This window comes from Anneissia japonica, unplaced genomic scaffold (assembly GCF_011630105.1).
Source record: "Anneissia japonica isolate Jap-2015-1 unplaced genomic scaffold, ASM1163010v1 scaffold8272_len249160_cov157, whole genome shotgun sequence".
Lineage (NCBI taxonomy): Eukaryota > Metazoa > Echinodermata > Crinoidea > Comatulida > Comatulidae > Anneissia > Anneissia japonica.
In genome coordinates, this window is record NW_022742976.1 from 62,113 (window position 1) to 86,947 (window position 24,835).

General features: G+C 34.6%; 1 protein-coding gene across 1 annotated transcript in view; it reads right to left on the minus strand.

Annotated features, from left to right (window-relative positions):
- LOC117119291 (adenylate cyclase type 10-like) overlaps nt 1-24,835 on the minus strand; it is a 70,876-nt gene that overhangs the window by 36,580 nt on the left and 9,461 nt on the right. Inside the window, exons 3-21 of the mRNA XM_033264090.1 lie at nt 22,164-22,307; nt 18,408-18,616; nt 17,801-17,912; nt 17,299-17,370; nt 16,566-16,648; nt 13,837-13,996; nt 12,969-13,000; nt 12,315-12,433; nt 11,933-12,009; nt 11,236-11,419; nt 10,672-10,724; nt 9,740-9,905; nt 8,790-8,982; nt 4,166-4,252; nt 3,375-3,655; nt 2,834-2,957; nt 2,603-2,698; nt 2,279-2,462; nt 1,562-2,194 (exon numbers count right to left, since the gene is read on the minus strand). Coding sequence (XP_033119981.1) covers nt 1,562-2,194; nt 2,279-2,462; nt 2,603-2,698; nt 2,834-2,957; nt 3,375-3,655; nt 4,166-4,252; nt 8,790-8,982; nt 9,740-9,905; nt 10,672-10,724; nt 11,236-11,419; nt 11,933-12,009; nt 12,315-12,433; nt 12,969-13,000; nt 13,837-13,996; nt 16,566-16,648; nt 17,299-17,370; nt 17,801-17,912; nt 18,408-18,616; nt 22,164-22,307 — 3,009 coding nt within the window. The remainder of the gene's footprint in view (nt 1-1,561; nt 2,195-2,278; nt 2,463-2,602; nt 2,699-2,833; nt 2,958-3,374; nt 3,656-4,165; nt 4,253-8,789; nt 8,983-9,739; nt 9,906-10,671; nt 10,725-11,235; nt 11,420-11,932; nt 12,010-12,314; nt 12,434-12,968; nt 13,001-13,836; nt 13,997-16,565; nt 16,649-17,298; nt 17,371-17,800; nt 17,913-18,407; nt 18,617-22,163; nt 22,308-24,835) is intronic.

A 24,835-nucleotide genomic window follows, 5' to 3' on the forward strand; every position in this document is an offset into this window, starting at 1 on the left:
CTCCCCCGTCGGGGAGAGCTGGCGCCCCCGTCGGGGCACAATTCGTCGGGCAGAAAAAAAAATTAGGCCTATATATTTTTTACATATTAGTAGACTCTAAAATCGATTAAATAAGCCTTTGTAATCCATAAATTGTCCAAATTTTCGGGGGCTTCGCCCCCCTGGACCACTTTCAAAGCCTTTTAATCGAAACTCGACCACGTCCACATTGCTTTTGTCAGGGTAATCTGATCCCTCGTCGGGGGAATCGGTCCCCCCGTCGGGGACTTCTGCCCCCTCGTCGGGCAAATCCTGACGCTACTCCTGAGTATAGGCCTAGTAGTAGGCTTAAGCTTAGGCCCTAGGCCTAGACTGAGCTTGAATTGCGCTGTTGATTCCTAAAAAACACAAAATGGCTACGATTTACGAACCGTTACATATAGCTAAACGTATGCGTACACGTATTCGTTAGCGTGCGAAACCTCCCTATTAATAATAGGCGTACAATCGGACAAAGTTTGTTTCCATCGCGTCAATTTTAAGTGGCTTACACTGAAAGTCGATTATTTAGTGACTGGCGTAGGCGTTGCATTGTGTTTTTTCATTAAAACGCGTTTATAAATAAAAGTGCGAACCAAGCTGTATAATAGTTTCGAGAGTAAATAGAACACTCAGTAGAATACATCCGGTCAAATAGGACTGGCCAGTACCAATGCACACGCATCAAACAAGTTTGGCTTACACACACGCATGCGGACTAACATCAATAGTATAAAATACTTAGGCCCTATTCCCCCCACCTCCCAAAGTTATTCTAAATAATTACATTTCCACATAAATATCATATTATTATTATTATAATTAATTGTTTAAAAAAAATAAATTTGTTAAAAATGCTCACACTTTTACCGGAAACAAAAAATCCCTCGAGCCGGATTTAAACCAGCGACCTAAGGATCTCAGTAAACAAACTCCGCCCTACCATCGAAGGATATATGAGAGCCTAAAGTTTATAAGTCTGACAATGTTAAATAAAAATATTATCAAAGAATTGCCTCTTTTAGGATGAATAACATTTTTCGCATTAGATACATTTTCATTAAAAAAAATCATCGGGTTTCTATAAGGTAGTGTTGTTAAACTTTAATTTATGAATGAACCAAAATATATATTTTTGATCGAAACGTCGAGGTAAATAAAGTTTAACACTATATACTTTTTATTCCGAAAGTCGTATTAACTATAATAGTAATGGCAGCAAATTTTATTGTACTTGATATACACATAGCTGAGTACTATCCACAATTCTATGTTTAATTTGGGGGTAGTCTGAATGTCTAATTAAAAAAAAAGATAGTGTAGGAATCGTGTGAATGTATTTTACATAACGCTATTCAAAAGTATTACACTCAGAACAATCCCATATGGTCGAGTGTCTAGGATTCGACGCTATCATCGCCGCGGCCCCGGTTCAATTCCCGGTACCACGTTGGTTTACAGCGCATTACATTTTGATACAAAGCGATTGTTTTCGGTGAAAAATGAAACAATACAATATGCACTGCGTTTCCTTAATACCCACCTTGTGTGAATTTTTCGTCAGTTGATGTTTTTCCACCAACAGCACCTCTCCTGGAAGTAATAGAAGTTGTCGAGAATGTTGTCCTATGAATCTTCTCAGTCTTACCACCGGTTTCCGAATGGTGTCCAGGTATGAAATCACCTCCACCACAGTGTTTGCACTTGTGTGCCTGAGACTCTAGATATATCGCCGATTCTTCATGTAGTGTTCTTCTCTGATTAATCAGGAAGAGACCGTACGCCGTTTCCTGCATCAGAGTGCTGCAGAAACGCAGAAACTTGCAACCTGTTACTGGAAGGCATTGAAAAGATCCTTCCCTGTCTTGGATCTCGTCGTCTTCGGTCTGCATGCAATGACATTCGATTTGACCTTTCATTCGGTTTGCATAGCCCTGTTGGCTAGAGAATTTAATGTTGAGTCGTTGTGTATGTGCGACGTCGGACGGTGGTGTTGCGCACTCGAATACGTGCGTTTGCATAAGGGTTTGTAAAGAGCGTCTTAATTTCCGTATATTACAGTTCGGAACGATCACCTCCAGCATTGCCCTCGTAAATGTAATGCCAAGGATGGCAGCGCATTTTACTACCATCTGTTCAGATGGTTTCATTCTGTCGATGCGTGCCATCAGCATTCCTGTAATTGAAGAAGGAGCAAAGTTACTCAATTATCAAGTCTATACGGGCCTATTTTTATTGTTGTAACTGTAACAATACCTACCTTTCATAGAATTTGGAACCGGTAAGTTGGCAAGCACTACATCAGGTGTGACGATGCAAATCATGCCTTCTTCATTGAGGTCATCATCGTATGTATCATCATCGTCATTTGTAGACTCAGCAATATCTTGCAGTCGTTCCAGCAACTGCGTTCCCAAAACGGGAGTTTTAAGCGACCCAGTATCCTGTTGTCAAATAAAATGGCTCGAAGTAAACTGGTGTTTCTGAGCACTATGATATATGTATTAACGCTAGTAGAAGTCAGTGAAATAAATCAAAAAGTAGGCCTACCAAACTTGACAAACTAGAAACCTAGTGGTTTTACCTTAACATCGAGACTGCCTCTGCGACTTCTACTGTAACTACCACTACTTCCGTCACTTCCTCTTCTTTTCTGGATTGCTTCACTACTTGGTGATACCTATCAAATTTTAATATTTTTACATAGGCCTATTTATAGTTTAAAAATTGTATGCAAATTTTGAGTTAGCCTATACCTACGGTGGTTCGTTTTCAGTTTAGCCAATTGTTTCAACAATTTTCAAAGTTCTCTTACTTGGTTTGCCTCTTTGGAAATAGTATTGCTGTGTGAAACGACTTGTATGTGTCCCTCACTTAACATTTCTCTTGTAAGTTGTTCGCACCAAGACGGTACACCCTGACTTCGTTCTTTTAGCAATCTACAGTTCGAATAAAAAGACACGACAACTTAATATATTACCGTTATGTTATTATGCAGTTATTATTTTGATTTGTTTTAAATTGTCTTCAACAAACGTTCTAGCAGTATAGATATAGGCCTACATTCGACTATACACGGCATAATGGCAAACCATAAACACTTCTCAATGTTGTATTAACCAGGTATTAAACAGGGCATTCACTGCGCCAGTCGTAGCAAACGCGATCACCACGACGCTCTCGCAACGGATCGTTTTTAAAATCCGTTCAGAATTACACAGACAAGCAGCAGACGACGATTCTGATTCGTCATACGACCGTCGTACGACGCAGTGAGTGTCGGGCTCAAGAGAATTGAGAAGGCCTACATTCATGATGTCAATCAGCGGGCTTTAATAATGGATCTGAAAACCTACTTCACGAGTTCTATCGGAACTCTCTTGACGTCTAACAACTGACAAGCCAGTGATGCCATTTGATCTGATTTTAATCCACGAAGTCGAATCTTCACAACTCTTTTGCCAGAGAGAACGCCTTTAGCCGACGCACTTGGCTGGTATTCCTTGGTAAATGGTCTCATGGATAAGACACACATGACCTGAGGAGTTTGTGTCAGGTCTGCAAGAAAATCCCAAGAATCCTTGTCGATATAATGGGCATCGTCTATCACGAAAAGAATACTGTGTTCTGTAGTAAACTGGAAACAAACATGACCAGATACATGTTATTTAATGGAATTATACATGTAGATATTCCATTTAGTTTATGTTAATAGCAACATAATTTCCAAAACTTGAGATACAGACCTAGCCAACACGTATGTGTAAGTGTGCGTTCAACGATTTTGCAGTGTAACTTTTTCAATTTTCAATGACGTTTTGTTACGTTTATAAATTTAACTGTGTAAAACTACAGTACGAGTAGGTAATGTACCCTCATAACAAGGCCAATGCCTATGTAAACTGTACTTCTTTTTATACAACAGTAACATTACTATATTGTACAGCTTTACTATTTTTATTCTTTTCAGTTCTAGTAAGTTGTATTTTTCACATCTACTGTATATTGAAAGTTATGCGTCTTTATTGAGCTTGTCTACAAAACCGAATTTACTATTTTTGAACATATAAAATTCTATATTCTGTTTCAGATCTACAGTAAAATTTATTCATGATAGTTTAATATACACATCAGTGCTTGAACTTACTTGGCTTACGATTCTCATGAGCAGTGACCGAAGTTCCTTGTTTTGTTTCACAATGTTCATCATGACGAACTTAGGATTGTTTGGCATCTGTCAAATAAGAATAAAGTCCAGACTATCAAATCTTATTTGAAAAAAAAAATTGTGACATACCTAATATGGTCATGATGACATCATATCATGACGTGATGATTATGTACGGACATCCAACTTCATAAAAAAAATAGCCAAAAAAACGATTTTAAGATTGATTCTATTATTAATGGCATATCAAAAATCCACTCTAGAACAAAACATCATTTTGCTAGTTCTCTTTTAAGTAGTGTTCATCGTGGGTGAAGTATTTAGTCTTTATCATGGCTCTTGGTCCTAGTACGAGTCAGAACCATATTTATAAAGAATTGCGACATTTCGCTCCTTGGTTTGCGAAAGTCACGTGGCATACACCGTCCATTTTGTGTCATAATCTTCTCGATGAATATATCACTTTGTATGGACAGCGTATTAGAATTCATATATAATCGAATATTTGCGCGCATGTGTATATAACTTATAAACATTGAGAAATAACGAACATTGAACAAAACATTTTGACGAAAACACATAAGAGAATCACAGAAAATGTCAATAGAAAAATCAGTTTTACATAAAGAATTGTATAACTTAGGCAGACGATTAATAAACCCATGATTAATAACGTAGATAGTACTCATGCATTTAAAAATGAAAAGAACAGGATTACGTAATTGATATTGTGGAACAGAAAGAGAAAAATTAACGGCAAAATTTCCATCGTAGATAGCATTCATACATTTAAAAAGGAAAATTAAAATCAAAAATTTCACGGCGGTCAGCTAATGGGGTTAAGAAATCTTTACTAACAAAACCAAATTTGCGAGAATAAAATCTAAGAAACTTATTTTGAACACGTTGTAACCTAGTCGACTGATACAGAGAAATAGAATTGAAAATAACACAACAAAATTCAAGATTAGTTCTAACTAAAGACTTATATAAAGTAACTAAAGCCTTACTATCGTTAATATGTCTGCAATGCCTCCAGAGAAAACCAAGTAATTTGTTACATTTGGAGACAATGAAAGTAATATGATTACAAAAAGTTAAAGAACTATCGAAGATAACACCAAGATCCTTGTGTACATAAACTCTTTCAAGTAAAATATTGTTAATTTTAAAGTTATACAAAATGGGTTTTTTCTTGAGTGTAATGGACATTGATTTGCATTTAGAGGCATTGACAGACATACACCATTTATTGCACCAGTCAATAAGACCATCCACATCCTCTTGGAGTAACAACATATCGTGCATGGTGGAAACTGATTTGAATAATTTAATATCGTCTGCAAATAAAAGGAAATTAGAGTGACAAGGAATGAATGAAAAATCGTTAATAAACATAATAAAAAACAGTGGCCCAAGAATGGAACCTTGTGGAACACCTGAAAGAACTGGAAGCCATTCTGATGTATGTCCATCAATTATAACCCTCTGAAACCTTCCCTTTAAATAACTAGTAAAGAAAACAATAAGGTCGTCGCTGAAACCAAACTTTTTGAGTTTATACAAAAGAAGATCATGTGGAATCCTGTCAAAAGCTTTGGCCATGTCTGTATAGATGACTTCGCACTGACCTTTGGAATTGATTGCTGAATAAGCGAGTGCCAGATGTACAGACAGGTTTGTTTCACATGATCTTCCAGGATAGAACCCATGCTGATGATCACTTATAACAGGCGAGATATGATTAAACATTTGATCAAATACAAGTCTCTCAAACACCTTAGAAATTGTGGGTACTAATGAGATTGGTCTATAGTTATGTGCGTCCGATTTTGAACCCCCCTTATAAACTGGGCATACATTGGATTGCTTCCACAATTTCGGGAAACTTTTTTTAAGAGATACACCTATCGAATAAAATTGCACATGGTAGAGAGAGGCTTAGCAGCAAGACACAATATATTGTTGCTAAGACCGTCGTTACCAGATGCCTTGTTAGGATTTAATTCACCAAGGTGTGTTTGTATTCTGTTTTGACTAAAAAGAATTTGAGAAAACTTGTCTAAAGGATAGTCAGGAAGATGAGGATATTCAAAAGTGCTATTTTTAGGGTTGTAAACTGAATAGAAAAAACGATTAAGTTGATTTGCTTTATCATGGCCCTTGGGTTGGCCCTTGGTCCTAGTCCTAGTCAGAGCCATATTTATAAAGAATTGTGACATTTCGCTCCTTGGTTTGCGAAAGTCACGTGGTATACACCGTCCATTTTCTATCATAATCTTCTCGATGAACACATCACTTTGTATGGACAGCGTATTAGAATTCATATATAATCGAATGTTGTGGCGAAATAGTTAAGTTGTCGCAGAGTCCAGTTTTGAGTAAATGAGCTATAAAATATGGGAGCTCAAAAAATTGCCTTAAAATCCAAATTTGTTTTTCACTGTAGGTCAACAGTTCAATGTCTTATTAATCATGTCCCAAAGTATTAACAAAAAAACAAATTGTTTATTTAACGATATTTATATTTTTATAGTTCATTCTAATAAACAATGTATGCACAAATAACTTTGAAAGGCAATTACTCAAAATCATGTTTATCTTGAGTCTAAGAGTACTGTACTTTCATTTTCCAATAACTTAGGCTTGAAATGTCCAATTTGAATAAATGACCTCTCATTTTAAAGATCACATACTCAGGTATCTGAAAATACCAATAACTTGAATTTCAATTTTTACTACAACTTACCATTTTGCCATAACATGCCTCATATAGTCGAATATTTGCGCGCATGTGTACTCGCGTAAATTCCGTGCTCGCGTAAATTACTGGAATGAATTAGAATTTCTTTCAATTATCGTTAATTCGTCACATTTTCTGAAGACCCGATGTATTTTAATTAAAAATGTAAATTAACTAATAAGTATGTGTTTTATTATGCTATTCGTTCCCCTGAGATACCTGTCTCTTATACACATCTATTGGTTCGTGTGGGAATTGAACACACAACCACCTGGTTTCCCGTAACATGATTGGTCTATGTTTTTCTAATTTGCATAATAAATTTTTCAAACATTTTTGTCTATTTAAAAACAAATTCGTAGGTTATGAAGATGGTAACAATAAAAAATCTATTATACATTTAATTCTACATTTTTAGACAAAAAAATTAACACTCTTGGCCCACGGCCCATTTTTGACACTATTACCATGCGTATTATTAACCTGTAGTGTATATATACAAAGAATTTTTTGTAGTAGGATCAGAGTTGACTAACTGGTACTTGGTGTGGTACTAGGTTTATCGCATTTATGGTTTAGGGGCCGCGGTTTACCTCCCTCCGTTTAGTCATGCTGGATCAGAGTAGTAAACTCGGCGAACGTGGGTTCGGTTCCCACACGGGGCAAGTTTTTTTATATTCTTTTATTTATTTATTTTTTTGATGGTCGTGGGTTCGATTCCCACACGAGCCAGTTTTTTTTTTTTTTTTTTNTTTAAGGAGTTTAGTTGATGGTGGATAATGAATAGCAAACATGAAGGTGTGTTCGATTCTCACACGATTTTGCGTGTATGATGTAACCATGGCTGTGAATTGTGATTATTACAGCAGCACGCAAAGATTGTACGCGGCGGATACAATACGCGGTGGATACCCTACGCGGCGCTATTTACACGATCTTTTGTTACGTCATGGTAAAATCGTATATAATCGCCTATAACTTCATAAAAAATAGCCATAAAACGATTTTAAGGTTGATTCTATTATTAATGGCATATCAAAAATCCACTCTAGAACAAAAAATCATTTTGCTAGTTCTCTTTTAAAGTCTATATATTATGGGCATGATGTCTCCGTAGATAGGCCTATCTCGTATTAGGCCTAAATAGCCGTCTCGGAATTTGCCGTCTTAGGGCGCATAGGCCTATCTATTTGAAAATCAAAGCATATAATATACTGTGGTATTATCGTCTGAATTTTTTTGTTTTTATTCTTCCGATAAGTAACAAAAAGGAAACAGAAAAGAGAAGGAAAAGATTTTTGAGCAGGGACTGTCGAGGATAAGCAAAAGGTAAATAAAAAACTGTCATTAATAGTTGTGCTTATCCAAAGACTTGCCTTCAACATAGTAATAGTATGCCATCACCCGCACCTTAAACTGTGGGTGAGTTCATTAGTTAAATAGCATTTGATTCATAACAATATTAGGTCTTTTATTTCATAGCCATGAATGGTGAATAAAATTGTTGTGTGAAACCGTTCTCAGGTGTCTAGTCTGTCTCCATCAGGGGAGTTTATGAGGCCCTGCAGCATCCTGTATTGTTGAACAAAAAAGCTTGAAGTAAAGCGTTGTTTCTGATCACTAATACGATACTGATAATATCGCTAGTCGTAATAATTGCTAAGTGAAATAAAATCCAGCTACTGGCTCAAAGTCAACATTCCACGGACATTTCCTCTATGCTTTGTATTTCATCAAGAATTGTATTAGAGCAAAGAAACAAAGTCCTCTTAATTTTTGAATTCCTTATTTTATTCATTTCTTAATTAATGTTAGTAGTTGGTGGCGTAGGCCTATATTTGTAATGTTAAACTTTCTTACCTTGATCATTAAAAGGTCGTTCAACAGGCAGAGATCCTCTCGGATCGACTCATTTTGAGTGTGCTTCAAAAGTATATGCTCGCGCTCCACGTGACTCTGACATCCTTCCATTTCCATTAACATCTGGATGAGCGAGCGAACAGTGTAGTAAGGTGTGTTGTGGTCATTTATTGTCAATGCTAATGGTAAGACCCTATAAGATTAAATCATCATAACAATATAATACTGGATTTACAGGACTAATTTGTTCACATAATATATTACGATTACAGTGCTAAGTTTATTGCCTATGTATATGTATGAGTGTGTATATCTGAAAGCAATTATATGAATTAATAATCTCGCCGAGGTCACATGGGTGGCAAAAATGCCCGTGTTACGAATAAAAATAGTGTTCTGATAGTCTATAATCGTAATATTGAAGTTGTTCCATTTTTCTATAATTATACATAATGTATACGGGTAGTATATGACGCCTATTAATACTAATGCGGTACAAACAAGATTGTCTATATACAAATAAAATGAAGAAAAATAATGTTTTTCTAACAATCCTTCATTTTTTTTAATTTTTTTTTATTATACATACATACAAGTATATATCAGTACTGTTCTGACTTTTTATCCGTAGAGTAGTAGCAATTATCAAAGTTAAATTTACTACCAGCAGTGACAAAATTTTTTTCACTAAAAGCTCAGCTCATACTAACAAGTTGTAACCTTATGTGCCAAATTCGTGTATTTTCCATAATTATATAAGCCTAAAATGGGCATGATGTTGTCATATCACATCCATATAGGAATGATTGTCATATTATATACCCACGTGGCAAACCGAAGGCATTTATCATAACATAGAGTGGATAAAGCTTAATTAACAGTAAAAAAAAAAAAAAAGAAAGAAAGAAAGAAAAAGAAAATAAACACATTTCAATTTTAAAAACACCTACCGCACGCCCTCATTCATAGCCTCAATAATGATAGCATCTAACATACGGGTCTTTCCAATTCCTGACTCTCCATCGTATATCACGATATTGCTATAAGTGCTACCTTTTGGATTTTCCTTCATCTTGCGCAACTGAAGCATACATTCTTCAATTTCTTTTTCTCGACCTGAATAAAATAATTATTAAGGGTTACCGTAACAAATATATACTTTATAAACTCATTATTTTAAAATTACTAAAATACTACAGGCCTATTGCAGGCATATACTTCTTAATATTCGTTATGATAAAATCATTATCATTACTGTAATTAATACCTTAACATAAAAGTGGCTTAATACAAATATTATAGTCACCTAAACACATTACCATAATCATAATCATCGTTATCACATCATACAAAATACAGTATTATCCTCATTCTTATCATTATTAGTAAATTAATTATCAATATTGTTAGAATCATCGTCGCCATCGTCCGTGTAATGGCCATTTCATTGCATTTCATTTATTACGCCATAATATAACAAATATAACATCATAGAAAGAATTATAATTCTATATATACACAAATTCAAATTATCTATCAATCAAACAATCAATCAACATGTATGTGTAAAGTGTTAATATCCACGTCAGAATGCAATGTTCATTAAAATAATCCTCAATGAATCACAATTATTATTAAACTCTCAATTAAAGAATGAGGTCTGAAACTTGACCATCATATTTGGCTTACATGGTCAAGATAATCATCAATCAGATTGTAAATTAGCGAAGTAACTGATAATTATTAAAATCGGCTCGATGTAATTGATCCCAGATCCTCTTGGAATGACGAACTTGCTATTTAATACATGTGTTAATTAGATATGTGTGGAAATCTAAGTTTCTGCGATGACGTTAATCGTGTAATAAGGATGTTACCTTACCTAGGATAGGAAACTCGAACTCCGTGACGGTTAGGGGAACTGACATGTTGTTTCTACATGTGGACAATAGAAAAAGACTCCAAAGTAAAATTAGACTTACGGCACACAGCTTTCATGTTACTCTTTTTTTAATACGATGGTTGACACTAAACCAATCACTAAATCAATTGGACAATCTATCGGTCACTCGATCACTATACATTCATCAATCATCAATTAAATCAACCACTCAATCAATCAAGCAAACACAAAAATAAAACAATAGGATTTTGCGGTATTAGCTGTAATACGAAATTACCCTATATATCTGTCTCTTATACACATCTAGATGTGTATAAGAGACAGCCTCTATGCTTTGAACGCGCTATTCCCTGTCTCTTATACACATCTAGATGTGTATAAGAGACAGCAATATAACAAGTAAAACAATATCAACATACGGTAATGGATTTAGGCCTATCTCACGAGGTGGGCCTATTGGGCATCTTTAAGGCGTCTTAATGAAAAGTGTAGGTGGTGTATTAATAAGTTGAATTTCCAAATAGTAAATTCTGTTCTACTTACTCGGAGCCCTCTAAGTATTCATGAATGGTGCCCGGATTACGCACACCTTTCATCTCCTTGTGCGGAAGTTCCTTGAAGAAATGTCTTGGCTGCTTCGAGTGGTGGAAAGTTTCAGGGTCGCATGACAACTTATCCGGATAATGCATCATCAATCGGGCGGCCATGTTCACTTTTCGTCCAATCACTATAGTTGGAAAATAATAATAGGTCCTATATCATTATCATCATTTTTGTTATATCATCATTTTGATCGACATTACACCATCATCACCATTATCATCATCATCATAATTATCACCATCACCACTATCATCGTCGTCGTCATCGTCATCATCATTTCTTCGTATTAATTAACATCACCGCTAAAAATAGCATTTCATCATGACCGTCATCACTATTATCATCATCGCTGATAATATAATAGCATTGTAAAATATCACAATATCGTCGTCATCACAGCCACATATCTACGGCTCTGGTCGACATATACCATTTTAGCCATCATTATCTTAATCGTCATATACAATCAATCCACCAGCCCTCAGTAGCTAGAGCCATCAGGTTAGAACTAAATATTTTCATCGCATTCTGTAGTAGTTTTTAATTTATTACCCTCTCTATACTGCTTATGACTAATTCTGTATGAGAAACACGGCGTTCTCTTTCTGTTAAATTGTTATATTGATAGTAGGCCTACCTGTATATTCGTGTCTGTGTTTGTGGCCAACAACGCCGCAGAACGATGAACCAGTAGTGACTCCAATTGATACCTGCCTAAAATATCAAGAAAAGAGAGTGATCACGGAATTACCAGTAGTTTATTTCATTTTATTTTTTTTTTTAAATTAATTTTAGTGTTTCTGAAATTCCGTTCACAATCGAAGGAGGTGCTTGTTGCAACGTACCCCGGTCATATTAATCGAAAAAAAATAATTCGCCCTTTTGATTGAATTAGTGTTGGGGTTTCTATTTAAACCAAAATTAATGATTTTTGAATTATGTAGTTAACCTATATTAATTATTTGTGAATTATGCAAATAACTTATATTACTGGTTTGTGAATTATGTAAATAACTTACGAAACGAGAGGAGTTGCTTTAAGTTGGTCTAACGTCACGTGAGATGACTTCAGCGCATGAGCACAATCTTCCTCATGCTTGTCTCCCGGCAATCCATAAATAACCAGAAATGTGCAACCCTGTAAAAGATTTGAACACAAATGTTGATGCCAAAGTATAAATTTTCTTTGACAAAAAAAAAAAAAAAAAAAAAAAAAAAATACAGCTGTATGAACAAATATAGTGATGATGTGCTTATATTAGGGTCAGGAAGTTATGTCATCACGACCATATTTATGCATGTTTTTGTCAAATAAAATGGTGTGGACAGGTCAACACAACACTACAGAAACTCTCCTGCATAACGTTATACAGGCGCCCTCTATACTAGAAGTGTTTTCGACAGAGTTTTTAAAAATTCAATGACAGGTCATTGCCATTTAACGGGAATACAAAGGGCGTTTACTATACTTCATTTATTTGATTATTTTCATTTGTGTAGGTAGCCAGGTAATTGCGGGTGCTTGGACACCTGTGTTTTTTAATCATAAACCTGCTTTATGAGAAATTCTTCCTTTCGAAGTGTCCCTGACCGTATCATCTGCCTCGACTTGATTCACATGGCGCCTAAATTGCGACATAAGCATATACAGATGGACCAACATTGAAATTTACCTTGTCAAACATAAATATCTTGTTGAGACAACCTAAAGAAAACACATGAATAAGATGTGAAGTTACATAAAAAAAACAAAACAACAACAACAGCATCAGCAGCAGCAGCAACAACAACAACAACAACAACAACAACAACAACAATAATAATAATAATAATAATAATAATAATAATAAAAATAATAATAATAATAATAATAATAATAATAATAATAATAATAATAATAATAATAATAATAATAATAATTTAAAATAATACTAATTGGAATTGAAGATTCTTCTGTGGTATCGATAAATCTGAAACCCCTAAAAAATGCAATCAATGAAAAGTGCTATACTTCCAATGAGAAATCAACATTACTTGGTTCTATCCAAATGATGTGGATCTGTATATGATGCTTAGTATAGGACTTTTCGTACGATTAAAATCAACACTACTCTCAAAACCTCAAAAAGAAACTTGGTTTATAAAGCATCATTCCATCCTACAATTGAACTACTAGAAATTATTATCTTGTTAGAAATTATGATTTAAAGATAGAGTAGGCCAATACATTCAAATAGTAAATCGTATTCTTCAAGTTTGTTACATGATAGAAATTTTGGTACGGAAAAGAATTGTCTCCATAATGCATTACATAATTATAGGCATATTATTTCAAAATAATGAGGGTCTGCTGTAAACAAAAAATAGAAGGTTATATATTATATATTGATGCACACCACGTAGATAGTTCTGAAAAGAGCTGTTGTTGTTGGTTGAATAGGAAGCCTATTCAAACAATGCGATAACAGCAAGTGAAAGAAGATTGTAGTATATAAGCCTATTTCCTTGTATCACATCACGAAACCAGTAACAATAAAATACCTCTAAATTGCCTGCAGTTGCTATAAATAATATTGAAAGCGTGTTGTAGGTTGTTGTTGGTGTCCTCAGCGTCCTTTGTCGGCACGAAGATGATGTTGATGAAAACCACTGACACCTGACGCATTTCTGATAAATATTCCAGTGGCTGGCCATCCTCAATCTAATAATTCAATAATAATATAGGCCTAAATAATGCGCAATTTATAATACGCATATTTTTGCGATAAACTGTCTCTACATCAGCTCCATGGGAGAAAGCCATTCTATAGGAGGACCCCAAACTAGAATCAGCTCTTGGTGTAGGCCAATTAAATCCCAAAAGACGTCCACTTATACCCCTGGGTAGATAGATAGGTAAAAACATAGAAAATGTCCTGTGAACAGAGAGGGTTTCGAAGAGTCGGAACCCGGTCGTTGCGCCAACGAAATTATTCGGTTAAGCCTAGGTACACTACAGTAAGGAGCGGATAAGAAAGAGGGGATGTGAATGAGCGAACTGAGTGAGAGTTTCGGGGAAGAGACCCTAGTAGTATGGGTGTAAATGGCTGGAACTCCTTAAACCAGCTCTAGAAATTTCATTAATTTGAGTTTGTATATTATAATGTTTACTGCTTAGCTTCATAAGCTTTATGAAATTAAAATAAAAATATAAATAAATAAATAAAATAGAGAGGGCTTACGCCACTTACCCTCTAAATACGCCACTATATATTACAATGCAGGGTTAATAATAATGATAATAGTTGGATTTGTAGAGCGCATCATGCGAAAAAGCCTCTATGCGCTTGGTGATTGAGCTCTTTGAGTTGGACATTTTGAGAAAAAAGAAAGTTGAAGTTATTTTATGAAACTAAAAAAACTTACTCCTTAAACTAAGGCATGGTTGGCCGTTGGCTCCGAGGATTGTGGTTTGTGTTTGTCAGACTAGGAGCAGTCTCTGGTCAGACCATGGTCATACCCAACATATCACCTCCTTGCTATTGTAATCATACATTGTCTTGAGTCAAGGCATGGTCTAATGCAACTGAGATGGAGGAGGGGTGGAGAAGGGGGGGGTGAGCATGTAAATAAGTTAGGGTATTGATAAATAGCGTCAGCCAATGGTATGTAACAATCAGGGAATATAAATGTTTTCCGTTGCAAGGGCTAGGACCAGAGGGACGTGGAAGCCCCAGGGATGGCCTAAAACATAGTGCTTGAATTCCGACTACATTGCTATTTAGTGGCAAAAATTTAAATAGAGCGTAGCGCAAGCAAGCATATAACTAATACAGTACTGTATTCGGGTCGCGTTTCCGATACGCTGACCGTTTCTGTGAGAGCTGAAATAATTCTGTGGTGAAAGAAACAAAATTATGTAGTACAGAATTGATTCTGTACTACTATATTTAGAAAGTAATAATTCTGTAGTAGATAATTATTTCTGTTAACACAGAATTTATTCTGTACAAAGAAAAGTTTGACAGTAATAATTCAGTGGTACATAATTATTTCTGTAACAACAGAATTAATTATGTACACATAATAGTTTAACAGTAATAATGTTGTGGTACATAATTATTTCTGTAACAACAGAAATAATTATATACACATAATATGTTGACAGTAATGATTCCGTGGTACATAATTATTTGTGTAACAACAAAACGCCTATAAGACATAAAAAGCAATTGTCCCAAACGGCGCCCCGTACGATTAGCCACTTAGAACAATTAATACGGGTCTAGTAGAACAGAAATTTGCCCAGATACCGGCCTATAATTGAACATTTTGTCTGGGGCGAATTTGGTGCCCTGAATATAGCGTTATAAAGCACATCGTACTCTATTAAATAGTTGTGCCGACGAGGGTTTATTTATTTTTTCATTCAATTTATTTTCAGGTTAAACAATTCTATGAAGGATTTTCATTTTAATGCTTGCTTTCATCCATTCTCTTTGTAATTCACAAATATTTCTTCTTTGAGAAACCACTGTCTTGGTCTTCCAACGTTATATATCTTTCACTCACATTTTTAAATAGGACTAGGCCTATAAGTTTTAATTGTACATAATTACTCTCAATTGCCTGATCATTCATGTTTAAACCATTTACCACTACCGTGTAAACTTTTCGCATTTGTTTTTTTTCGAAGCATTTTAGTGTATGAAGTTTATTGTTGTTTGAACATTAAATCAGTCCTTATTTTATATTGTCTTTAAGAACGTAGTTTACAGTATAAAGTTTTATCATTCAAAATGTGTTATCACAGAATTCAGACAAGTAGCTACCATGGTTAGATATGTGAATAAAAATTTAATTAAATTGAACTGACCCAGGTACAGACAATTAACTAATACAAACAAACAATCTAAAAAGTTGAGCAAAGATTTGTGAACCCGGAAATTGTAAAAAATCTTTTCTAAATCCTCTCCCACTGCGATGAGGTCACTGTTTCCATGGTAATTCACAAAATGGTTCATTTAAAATAGCAATGGTACGATTATACAGATAACCATCAGTATCTATGTAGTATGATAAATTGCTCTTTTCAACTTTAACACCCCAAACTACACAGTATTTACTACTTATCATAGAAGGTAGGTCTACAGTTTAGGCCACTCCTGATTTATTATACTGGTACTTAACAAGACGTGTAAATAGCGCTTAAATCTAAACAACCGTTGGCGTAGGAACTCATCATCTTCCTGTGATGAATAATAACGATAATTTAATGTAGTGCGAGTTACCTTTTTCAAGACTGGCTTGATGACGTATTTACGTAGGACCTCTTTCTCTTTTTTGGAAGGCGGCCGAAAAACTGCCGGTCTGACTACAAGATGTAAAAATAATATTGAAATTTATAATGAAGTAAAAAAAAAATTAATAAAATAACTGTCAATATATTAAAGTATTGTAAATTCCAATTGTGATATATAGCTACCGTCAGTCCCATCCAATAGCAGGGTCGAAATAACAAATATGGGCGCCTACATTGCCTAACTCAAAAAAATATTACTTTTGGAACTTGCCGCATTGCAACGTTTTGCAATCATATGAGGTCAACTCCAACGTGATTTACTGCTTTGGTACCTTTATGGTTTATTATCATTTTATTTAAAGAAGGAAAAAAAACTTTCTTTTTAAGACCCATAAATAACTTTTAGGTAAAATGTTTGTAAGCAAAACAAAACTGAATTGTTTCGATTTGGTCTTCCTTTTAAATTAGTAATTTAATTTCTAAATTTAGTTGTTCAGGATTTTTATGGATTTTACCACAGGCAGTCATCGGTGTGAGAACTTAAACACCGTAAAACGTAATGCATTTGCGTATTTGTGGGACATCCCCTTACTTACATCTGGCTATGAAATTACAGGTTCTGATTAGTCTGATCAGAACACTCTGAAAATGTCTATTTAGTCATAAACAAAAGATCAAGTTTATTTCCATGGTTAGGCCTAAACTAAAGTACAAGTACTTACGTCTTCCTTTCTCATCAATCTTGGCTTCTTTGTCATCAACCATTTTTTTCCTAGGCGAAGTAACACGTTTACCTGTCAAAATACACATAGAAAGAAATTTTAAATCAAAATATTACCGATGTCAATATAGTAGACCATTATAATTTATTACCACTTGGCCTAATATCAATTTCGCTTTCGGTATAGGCTTATGTGGAACTACAGTATTGAAATAGAAAACTTTATCAAGACAGTGAAATATTGGAATTTCTATGAGTCATCACAAGGTAAACCAGTAGAACACTCCGTCGTACGACCGTCGGGGCGCTAGACGACGCGACGAAGTCTGCGACTGCTGAATGACAGTGGTGGCAGTCTATCATTTAAACGTATCCGCCGCACGCGCGTTGTGGCGTTGCGTTTTATACTTGCGTCACGACCGTCGGGAGGAGTGAGTTACAGGCTTTATATTATGGGTAGGATTATAATAAAATTCAAAAGAGTAAAATGCATGAACACATACCAGGGGACGAGATTCCAAGAAGGGCGCCACTGATAGCATTCGCCTGTAACTCCTGCTGTTTAGCTAGGCCTAGAAGATCTTCCTCAGGAGGTGGAAGGCCATAGGATATTACCTTGAAATAGAGGGCATGATTTTAGTGTTACTCCAGCAATTCTCAACGGGATGTAATGCAATAAATAAAGTGCTCATAGCATGGAGGCTGTGATCATAGTAATTATCAATAATATGACAGTCAATAGGCCTAATGGTGCTGTGACATGTCTGCACGGCCAATTCTAAAATAAATTCGCATTAGGCCTATCATTTTTACCTCCTCAATTTGTTCTATTTTTAAAGCAACTTCAGCCTCAGGGTTCTTATACAATGTTTTCTTATAATTTATGAATTCTTATTATTTAAATTTTCGATCAATTTGTACCCCTACTGTTATAAATTCGGTTTCTTAAATTATTCAACCGTATTTAATGTTCAAACAAGGAAAACAAAAATTGGTTTTCTATTTCTAATCTCTTAATTGTGTAAGTTTATTTGGCATCGGAAAATTATTAAAAGAATAAAAGCAAATTCGTAAAAAATCTTTGATTTATTTTACATATTTTGTCCCTACCCGTATGTGTTTATTATCTGACATTTTTTCGATGTGGCAAAGATCATGATCAGGTGCATAAGCCCATACTTTCGGTGACAATATGATGTCCCCTGGCTGTGCAAACTTTTCCGCCTGATTAGCGTCGTCAACAGCCGTACTACTCAAAGCTACTTGTTGGCATTCGTCGTTGCCAATGTATGTAACTTGCATTGGACCAATAGAAAGACCTATAAAAGAAACTCATAGCATTACCAAAATTTGTTCACGAAAGTAGTTAAAAACAGAGAGCTAAACAGACTATTTTCCTGTCAACGCTATTTGACGAAAATCGTTAAAAAGTAACGACAATATGCCTATAACTAGCCCTAATAACTGCTAAAAATTGAAAAATTAACGAATTGCCGGAAAAGGGGTCGAATTTGACTTTATCCTAATCGCTAATTTAACGATCGAAGAAAACAATTGTCAAAGTTGAATCTAGTTCAACATTAACGATGTTTTAACGATAACGTAGACAGAAAACAGATCCAATAAGCGGGCCCTTAAAAACATGTTATTTTGCCTGCTAAAAATAGAAATTTTCCTTGGTGGCTTGTCGCGTGAGGCCTTATGACAAATTACAGGAACCGAATAATGGTTATGTTAATGCCAATGAGGTGTTATAGTATTTCCTTAGTAGGAATTGTATTTTGGTATTCAATTTACGTTTGATAAGATATCTAACACAGTACCCTTTCCTGGTTCATGTCATGCAGGAAGGTTTCCTTCCATGGATTTTTCCTCATTGACTGGAATGGAAGCTTACTTTTATAAAGAAAATTCAGAAAATTATATATATATATATATATATTATATATAAGCATAATTTTATATATATGTGTATATATATATATATCAAAAATGAAAACAAAAAAGAGCATTCAAACAATAAAACCAAATAATAGATTTTGTAGACATTTTGATTTTCAGATGCACAGATGTTTTGCATTTCGTTCCAATCTGGACGGGTTATCACGTTTTATCTTCAAAATGGTATTTTTGACAAGATAATAAACACTGTAATGTGCATGACAGAACATGTCAAATGCAGGTCAAACTGATAAAATACATGTTTACAGTTTGAGTGACACGCATTTGAGAGGACGCATTCTCATTGAATTGATCCTATTTGACTTGTCGTTAACCTGTGCATCAATCATTTGGCGTCTAAATGATAATTATCATTTGAAGAAAATATGATAAAAAGATGTGTCACTGGCTTTAAGCACTATCAAGACCATTAAACTTTATTTGACAAAAATGTTATATGTGTGATGTGAGTCACGATGTGCCTATATATGGTCATGCTGTGATGTCATAATACCCATATTTAGGCATGTCACTTGTTTTTGTCAAATCTTACTTAAATTCATACTATAGGGCCTATGCCAAATTCTTAGTTACAAATATTGAAAAGAAAATTATAATATTTTAATTGCTTACCGTACTAGCTCTATGTCTTTTTAAATGAAAATTAGTAAAAAAAATTGTAAATAATTACGACACAGATAATAATAGGCCTACCGTTATAATTTCTTTTACATAGACTTTTAAATTGACTGTTAAAAATGTAATAATTGTTTAATCGTATCAAATTTCAGTCTCATAGAATCGCGTTGGCGATTGTTGACTAACGTAGTTTGAATTATCGTGCCCCTCTTTTAGTAGACCGCCACAAACAGAAAACTGCAAATCAGTTACAGATCAATGACCAATTGACCTTTCCGCTAAGCCCCGCCCCTTGGATATTGTTGCTAAGGTCCCACAAGACGACGATGTTAACATACGCAAATACGCGCGTTTGTGGGACAACACGTCTGTTTGTTAGAGGCGCGCGTATCCCTGGCGCTGCTCTGATTGGTCAGTTGTTAAGTTTGATTGACACTCTGGAAATGTCTATTAATCTTACTTGGAGATCAATTAATTACTTATCATTAAGATTATAAGAGATATTTCATCATTAAGTTTCATATAGGTATAAATTGTTATCATTATTTCAGTACAGGCCTACTGTAAAATACGGTAGTATGTTAAATCAAACGGATCAAGATAATAAAATCATCAACACGTTCCATCTGATGCAATAACACGCTGTACTTGGAAAGTGATTACGGTACTCGATACATTGTTACAAAACTTCACTTTCGGTGAAAGTTAAAAATGAAAACTGGTTAGGCCTATATATGATCTGGGAAAATTATCGCCATTCTATTAAATATGGCGTTATGGACATGCATGACCAGTGTGCAAATGCGTTACTTTTATTGATTGTTTAAGTAAATAATGATCCGTTCCATTTCATTCATTCATCCATTCACTCTTCAAGCAATAATATATTTTGTATGGTACCTAAGGTTACGTAGGCATGACCCAACATTGAATTAATTGGGGTTTTTTGTGTTAAGTTATATATTCAGTCTATATTTTATATGAATTAAAATTAGGCCTATTATCTCATTAATAATGTCAATCAACATAATTGTCAATGTTTATTAATAATATTTAATATTAATTTGTATACGTAAAGATTAATAATTTTGATATATTCACTGGCTAATTTCTTGTGCAAAGCATTAAAATAATTGTTAATATTTATCTTAATAACATCTTTAAAAAAAATCTATACTTTATATTTTAAGGCATTAAATGTTATCTCATGTATATTTCACTAGATGGGATAGGATTTATGTACTGTATTCATTTGTCTTAAAAGTAACTACGGTATTTTAAATTTCTTTTCTTTTTAATTTTAATCTTTGTAAGTAGTATTTTAATTAATACATTTGCGTGCAGATATGATGAATACCGTTGGTTGTTCTGTGCGTCTTTTTGAATCCCGCTTGTTTTATTATTAATGTTAGTTTGACGCAATTCAGCATAATACTGCAATCAAATGTTGTTCTTTTAATAAACCAGAATAAATATTCATGAATTCATTCTTGATCAAATAATTGATTTTAGGAACAATGCTTTACGCTACCTGATCGATTTATTATACATTATCAATCACAAACCATCTAAGGTAGCCTACTGGTGTACCGTATGTAATGTTAGAAATGTTCGACATACATTCGTTTGCTAAGCACTTACTAATAAAGAATATTTTTAATTTATGGATTTAGTTATATTTGGGATTTAAATTAAATAAACGATAATTTTTTTAACATTTTCACTTAAAGAGTATACGATACTGCTAAACAAAATGGACGAGAAATGCTTCTACAAAACCCACGTTTGAGTTTTTATAACAAAGTTAAAAATAATTCGGCATGTTACGGAAGATTACCTAGGCCTGTGCGGTTTAAATTTTAAGTTAAGAACACTTTTATCGAGATTCGGTTTACACATAATTTATTTATAGAGAAAGGAAGACATAAACAATTGTTAGAGAAAATAGAATTTGTTTAGTTCGTGATATTGAAGAAATGAATTACACTTTTTATTTAGCTGCCCTTTATATAATAATAGAGATAAATACCTTAACATTAAAAATCAAAATATATATAGCCCTACATATTTAAATCATGTAGGCCTATTTAGAAATAAAAAAAGATTAAGATTACTTGCAATATATAGGCCTATTGAAAAATGTTTAAGTTTAAGAAATTACCGTCTAAAAGGAATTAATAACATTGATGTTGTTATATAATACGGACCGAAGGCAAAAATTACGAAATAAAGAAAGAAAGAGTTCGTTTGACATAAAAGAAAATTTAATTACTGTATAAACATTACCAATTTTGACTCTGAGACGGACTCCAACATCAGTGTTCCAGTTGTCGCATTTTTCCTGGATACGAAGTGCGCACTTGATGACACGAATTATCGTGTTGTCCAGTGTGTCGCGTTGAACTCTCCACAGTGCGATAAACGCGTCACCTGTACAAAACAAATAATAATAATTAAAAAAAAAACACACACACGCACCAAACGCAATGATGAAAAGGAAAGATAGAACATTAAACGTGTTCGCATGGTAAGAATAACAAACGCAACAATGATTTGCACGATTGCATTTTGAGAAACATATATATATATGACGTCATTAACGAGGGAAATTCCTTCTGAATTATAGGATAACATTTTATGCCTTCACTAAATTGAATTATCGCCAACACAGTCTATTATATCTGGCAGCACGGATTGTGTAGGTCTATACTTGACCTGGTTGTGCACTGGCCGTGATCAGAGATTCGTTTGACATGCTTTTCGGCCTGCTTTATGCCGATAAGAATATATACTTAAAATATGGCCTATGTATTAATGTTAGCATATTTTCGTGCTTTATATCAAAGCACACGCACCGATGCGTGCGTTTTGTCCTGTATTTTTAGTCTACCTTGGCCCGATACTTCACTGACCGTATTGATTAAAAACTGATGCTGACTAAATTAATCCTCGTACCTTTTAATTAATTATGATTTTCTCATCAAATACACATTACCAGTTTACAAATTACAGGGCCGGCGGAACGTTTTTCAAAGTGGGGGGCCCCACTTCCCACTTATAAGAAGGCGCGTAACAGGGGTGGGGGGGGGGGGGGGGCAAGGTAATAATTTTCCCGGTTGTTTCCCGGTTTGTAATTTACCATAACCCACCCCACCCCCCCCCCCCTCCCATATAGAAAACAATACGACATAGGGCTTATTTTATTATTAATATAGGCCACACACGTGTGTTTGAAACTAAATATAAGTATTTTCATCGTGGTTTTATTTATTACAATCATAGGCCTATTCTTTCACCATCATTACAAATTGAGGCCCTTCTTTTAGGTAAAACGATCTATCTTAAATTTTCTTTCTCAAGTTTGGGACTATTAGGTTTTTAAACTTAGAAGGTAAAGGAGGGCAAACATAAGCTTTAACCCTAAGAAATGCGCGCGAAATTTGTTTGTGTTTTTAATTCTAATTTTGTCGGAATTGATCAAAACTCCCTAAATATGCAATTTTTAGAGGAAATTGGCCTACCTCAACAAAATATGCGATTTAAAATTTGAGGTTTTCAGGCACTTTCCCGGGTGAAAAGGGCATTCAATGGAGAAAGATTTTCCACAGATGGATATTTTCCCCTTGTCCCCCGGTGCTTACGCCACTGCGCAGAATATCTGGCGGCTTAGATCAAATGCGCTATGGACACTTTTTGAAGTGGAGAAGGGGTTGCAGGGGTATTGTGATATCTGTTCATTATTTCTTCCTTTTTGTTCTTGTCTTTATTTTTCTCTTCTCTTTTTCAACATTCCTTCCCCGGGAAAATTTCGATTTCTAGATGGCGGGAAATGAGCTTTCCCGACTTCTGTCTTTAATTACCTTTAAGTTCTTCAAAATTCAAGGTTTTCCCATCTTGAAAACGGTCAGGTAATTTTTTCCCATTGTTATACAGTAAATAGGGCTTATGTGTGTATACATACATAACAATTTTTAAAAAATGAGTAGTTGCATGCGAATTTTCCATGAATCGATGAATCCCAAAAAGAAAGGGGGGTCCGGAGGTTCTTCCCCAGGAAAATTTTGATTCCTAGAATGCGGGAAATGAGTTTTCCCGACTTCTGAGGTGTCTTTTAAATTAAAGTCATTAAAAAATACTTAAGAAGTCGGGAAATCTCATTGTCCACCATTTTAGAAATCAACATTTTCCCGGAAAGAACTCGAACCTCCCTTTCTCTGGGTTCATTGATTCATTATAATAATTTTTGAAAGTAATTAAGTTCTTCAAAATTCAAGGTTTTCCACTTTTGAAAACGGTCAGATAATTTTTTCCCATTGTTAATACAGTAAATAGTCCTTATGTGTGTATACATACATAAAAAAAAAGATTGAGTAAGTATTTTTCCATCGATAAAGGAAGGGGGGGGGAGGGGGAGGTCTTGTGGTTCTTCCCCAGGAAAATTTTGATTCCTAGGTGGCGGGAAATGAGCTTTCCCGACTTCTGTGGTGTCTTTTAATGACTTTTAAATTCTTTAAAATTCAAGGTTCTCCCCTCTTGAAAAAGATCAGGTAAATTTTTCTCTTTTTATTTTATGTGTGTATACATACATACATACATAAACAAATGAGTAGTTGCATGAGTATTCTTTTTTTCCATGAATCGATAAATCCCAAAAAGAAAGAGTGTTCCGGGGGTTCTCTCCCGGGAAAATTTTGATTCCTTGATGGCGGGAATTGAGCTTTCCCGACATTTGAAGTGTGTTTTAATGAATTTTATGTTCTTCAAAATTCTAATTTTCTAATAGCAACAAAAAAAAAAAAAAAAAAAAAAAAAAAAATCAGCTTACGGGTCCTGAAAAGGTAGGTTTAGAGTTCTTTTCTTTTTCCCCTTTTTTTGTTGCCCAAGGGAGGGGTCAGGACCCATGACCCCCTCTCCCCCAGATCCGCCAATGTGAATTGCGAGAAAATGTAACTCGGTCG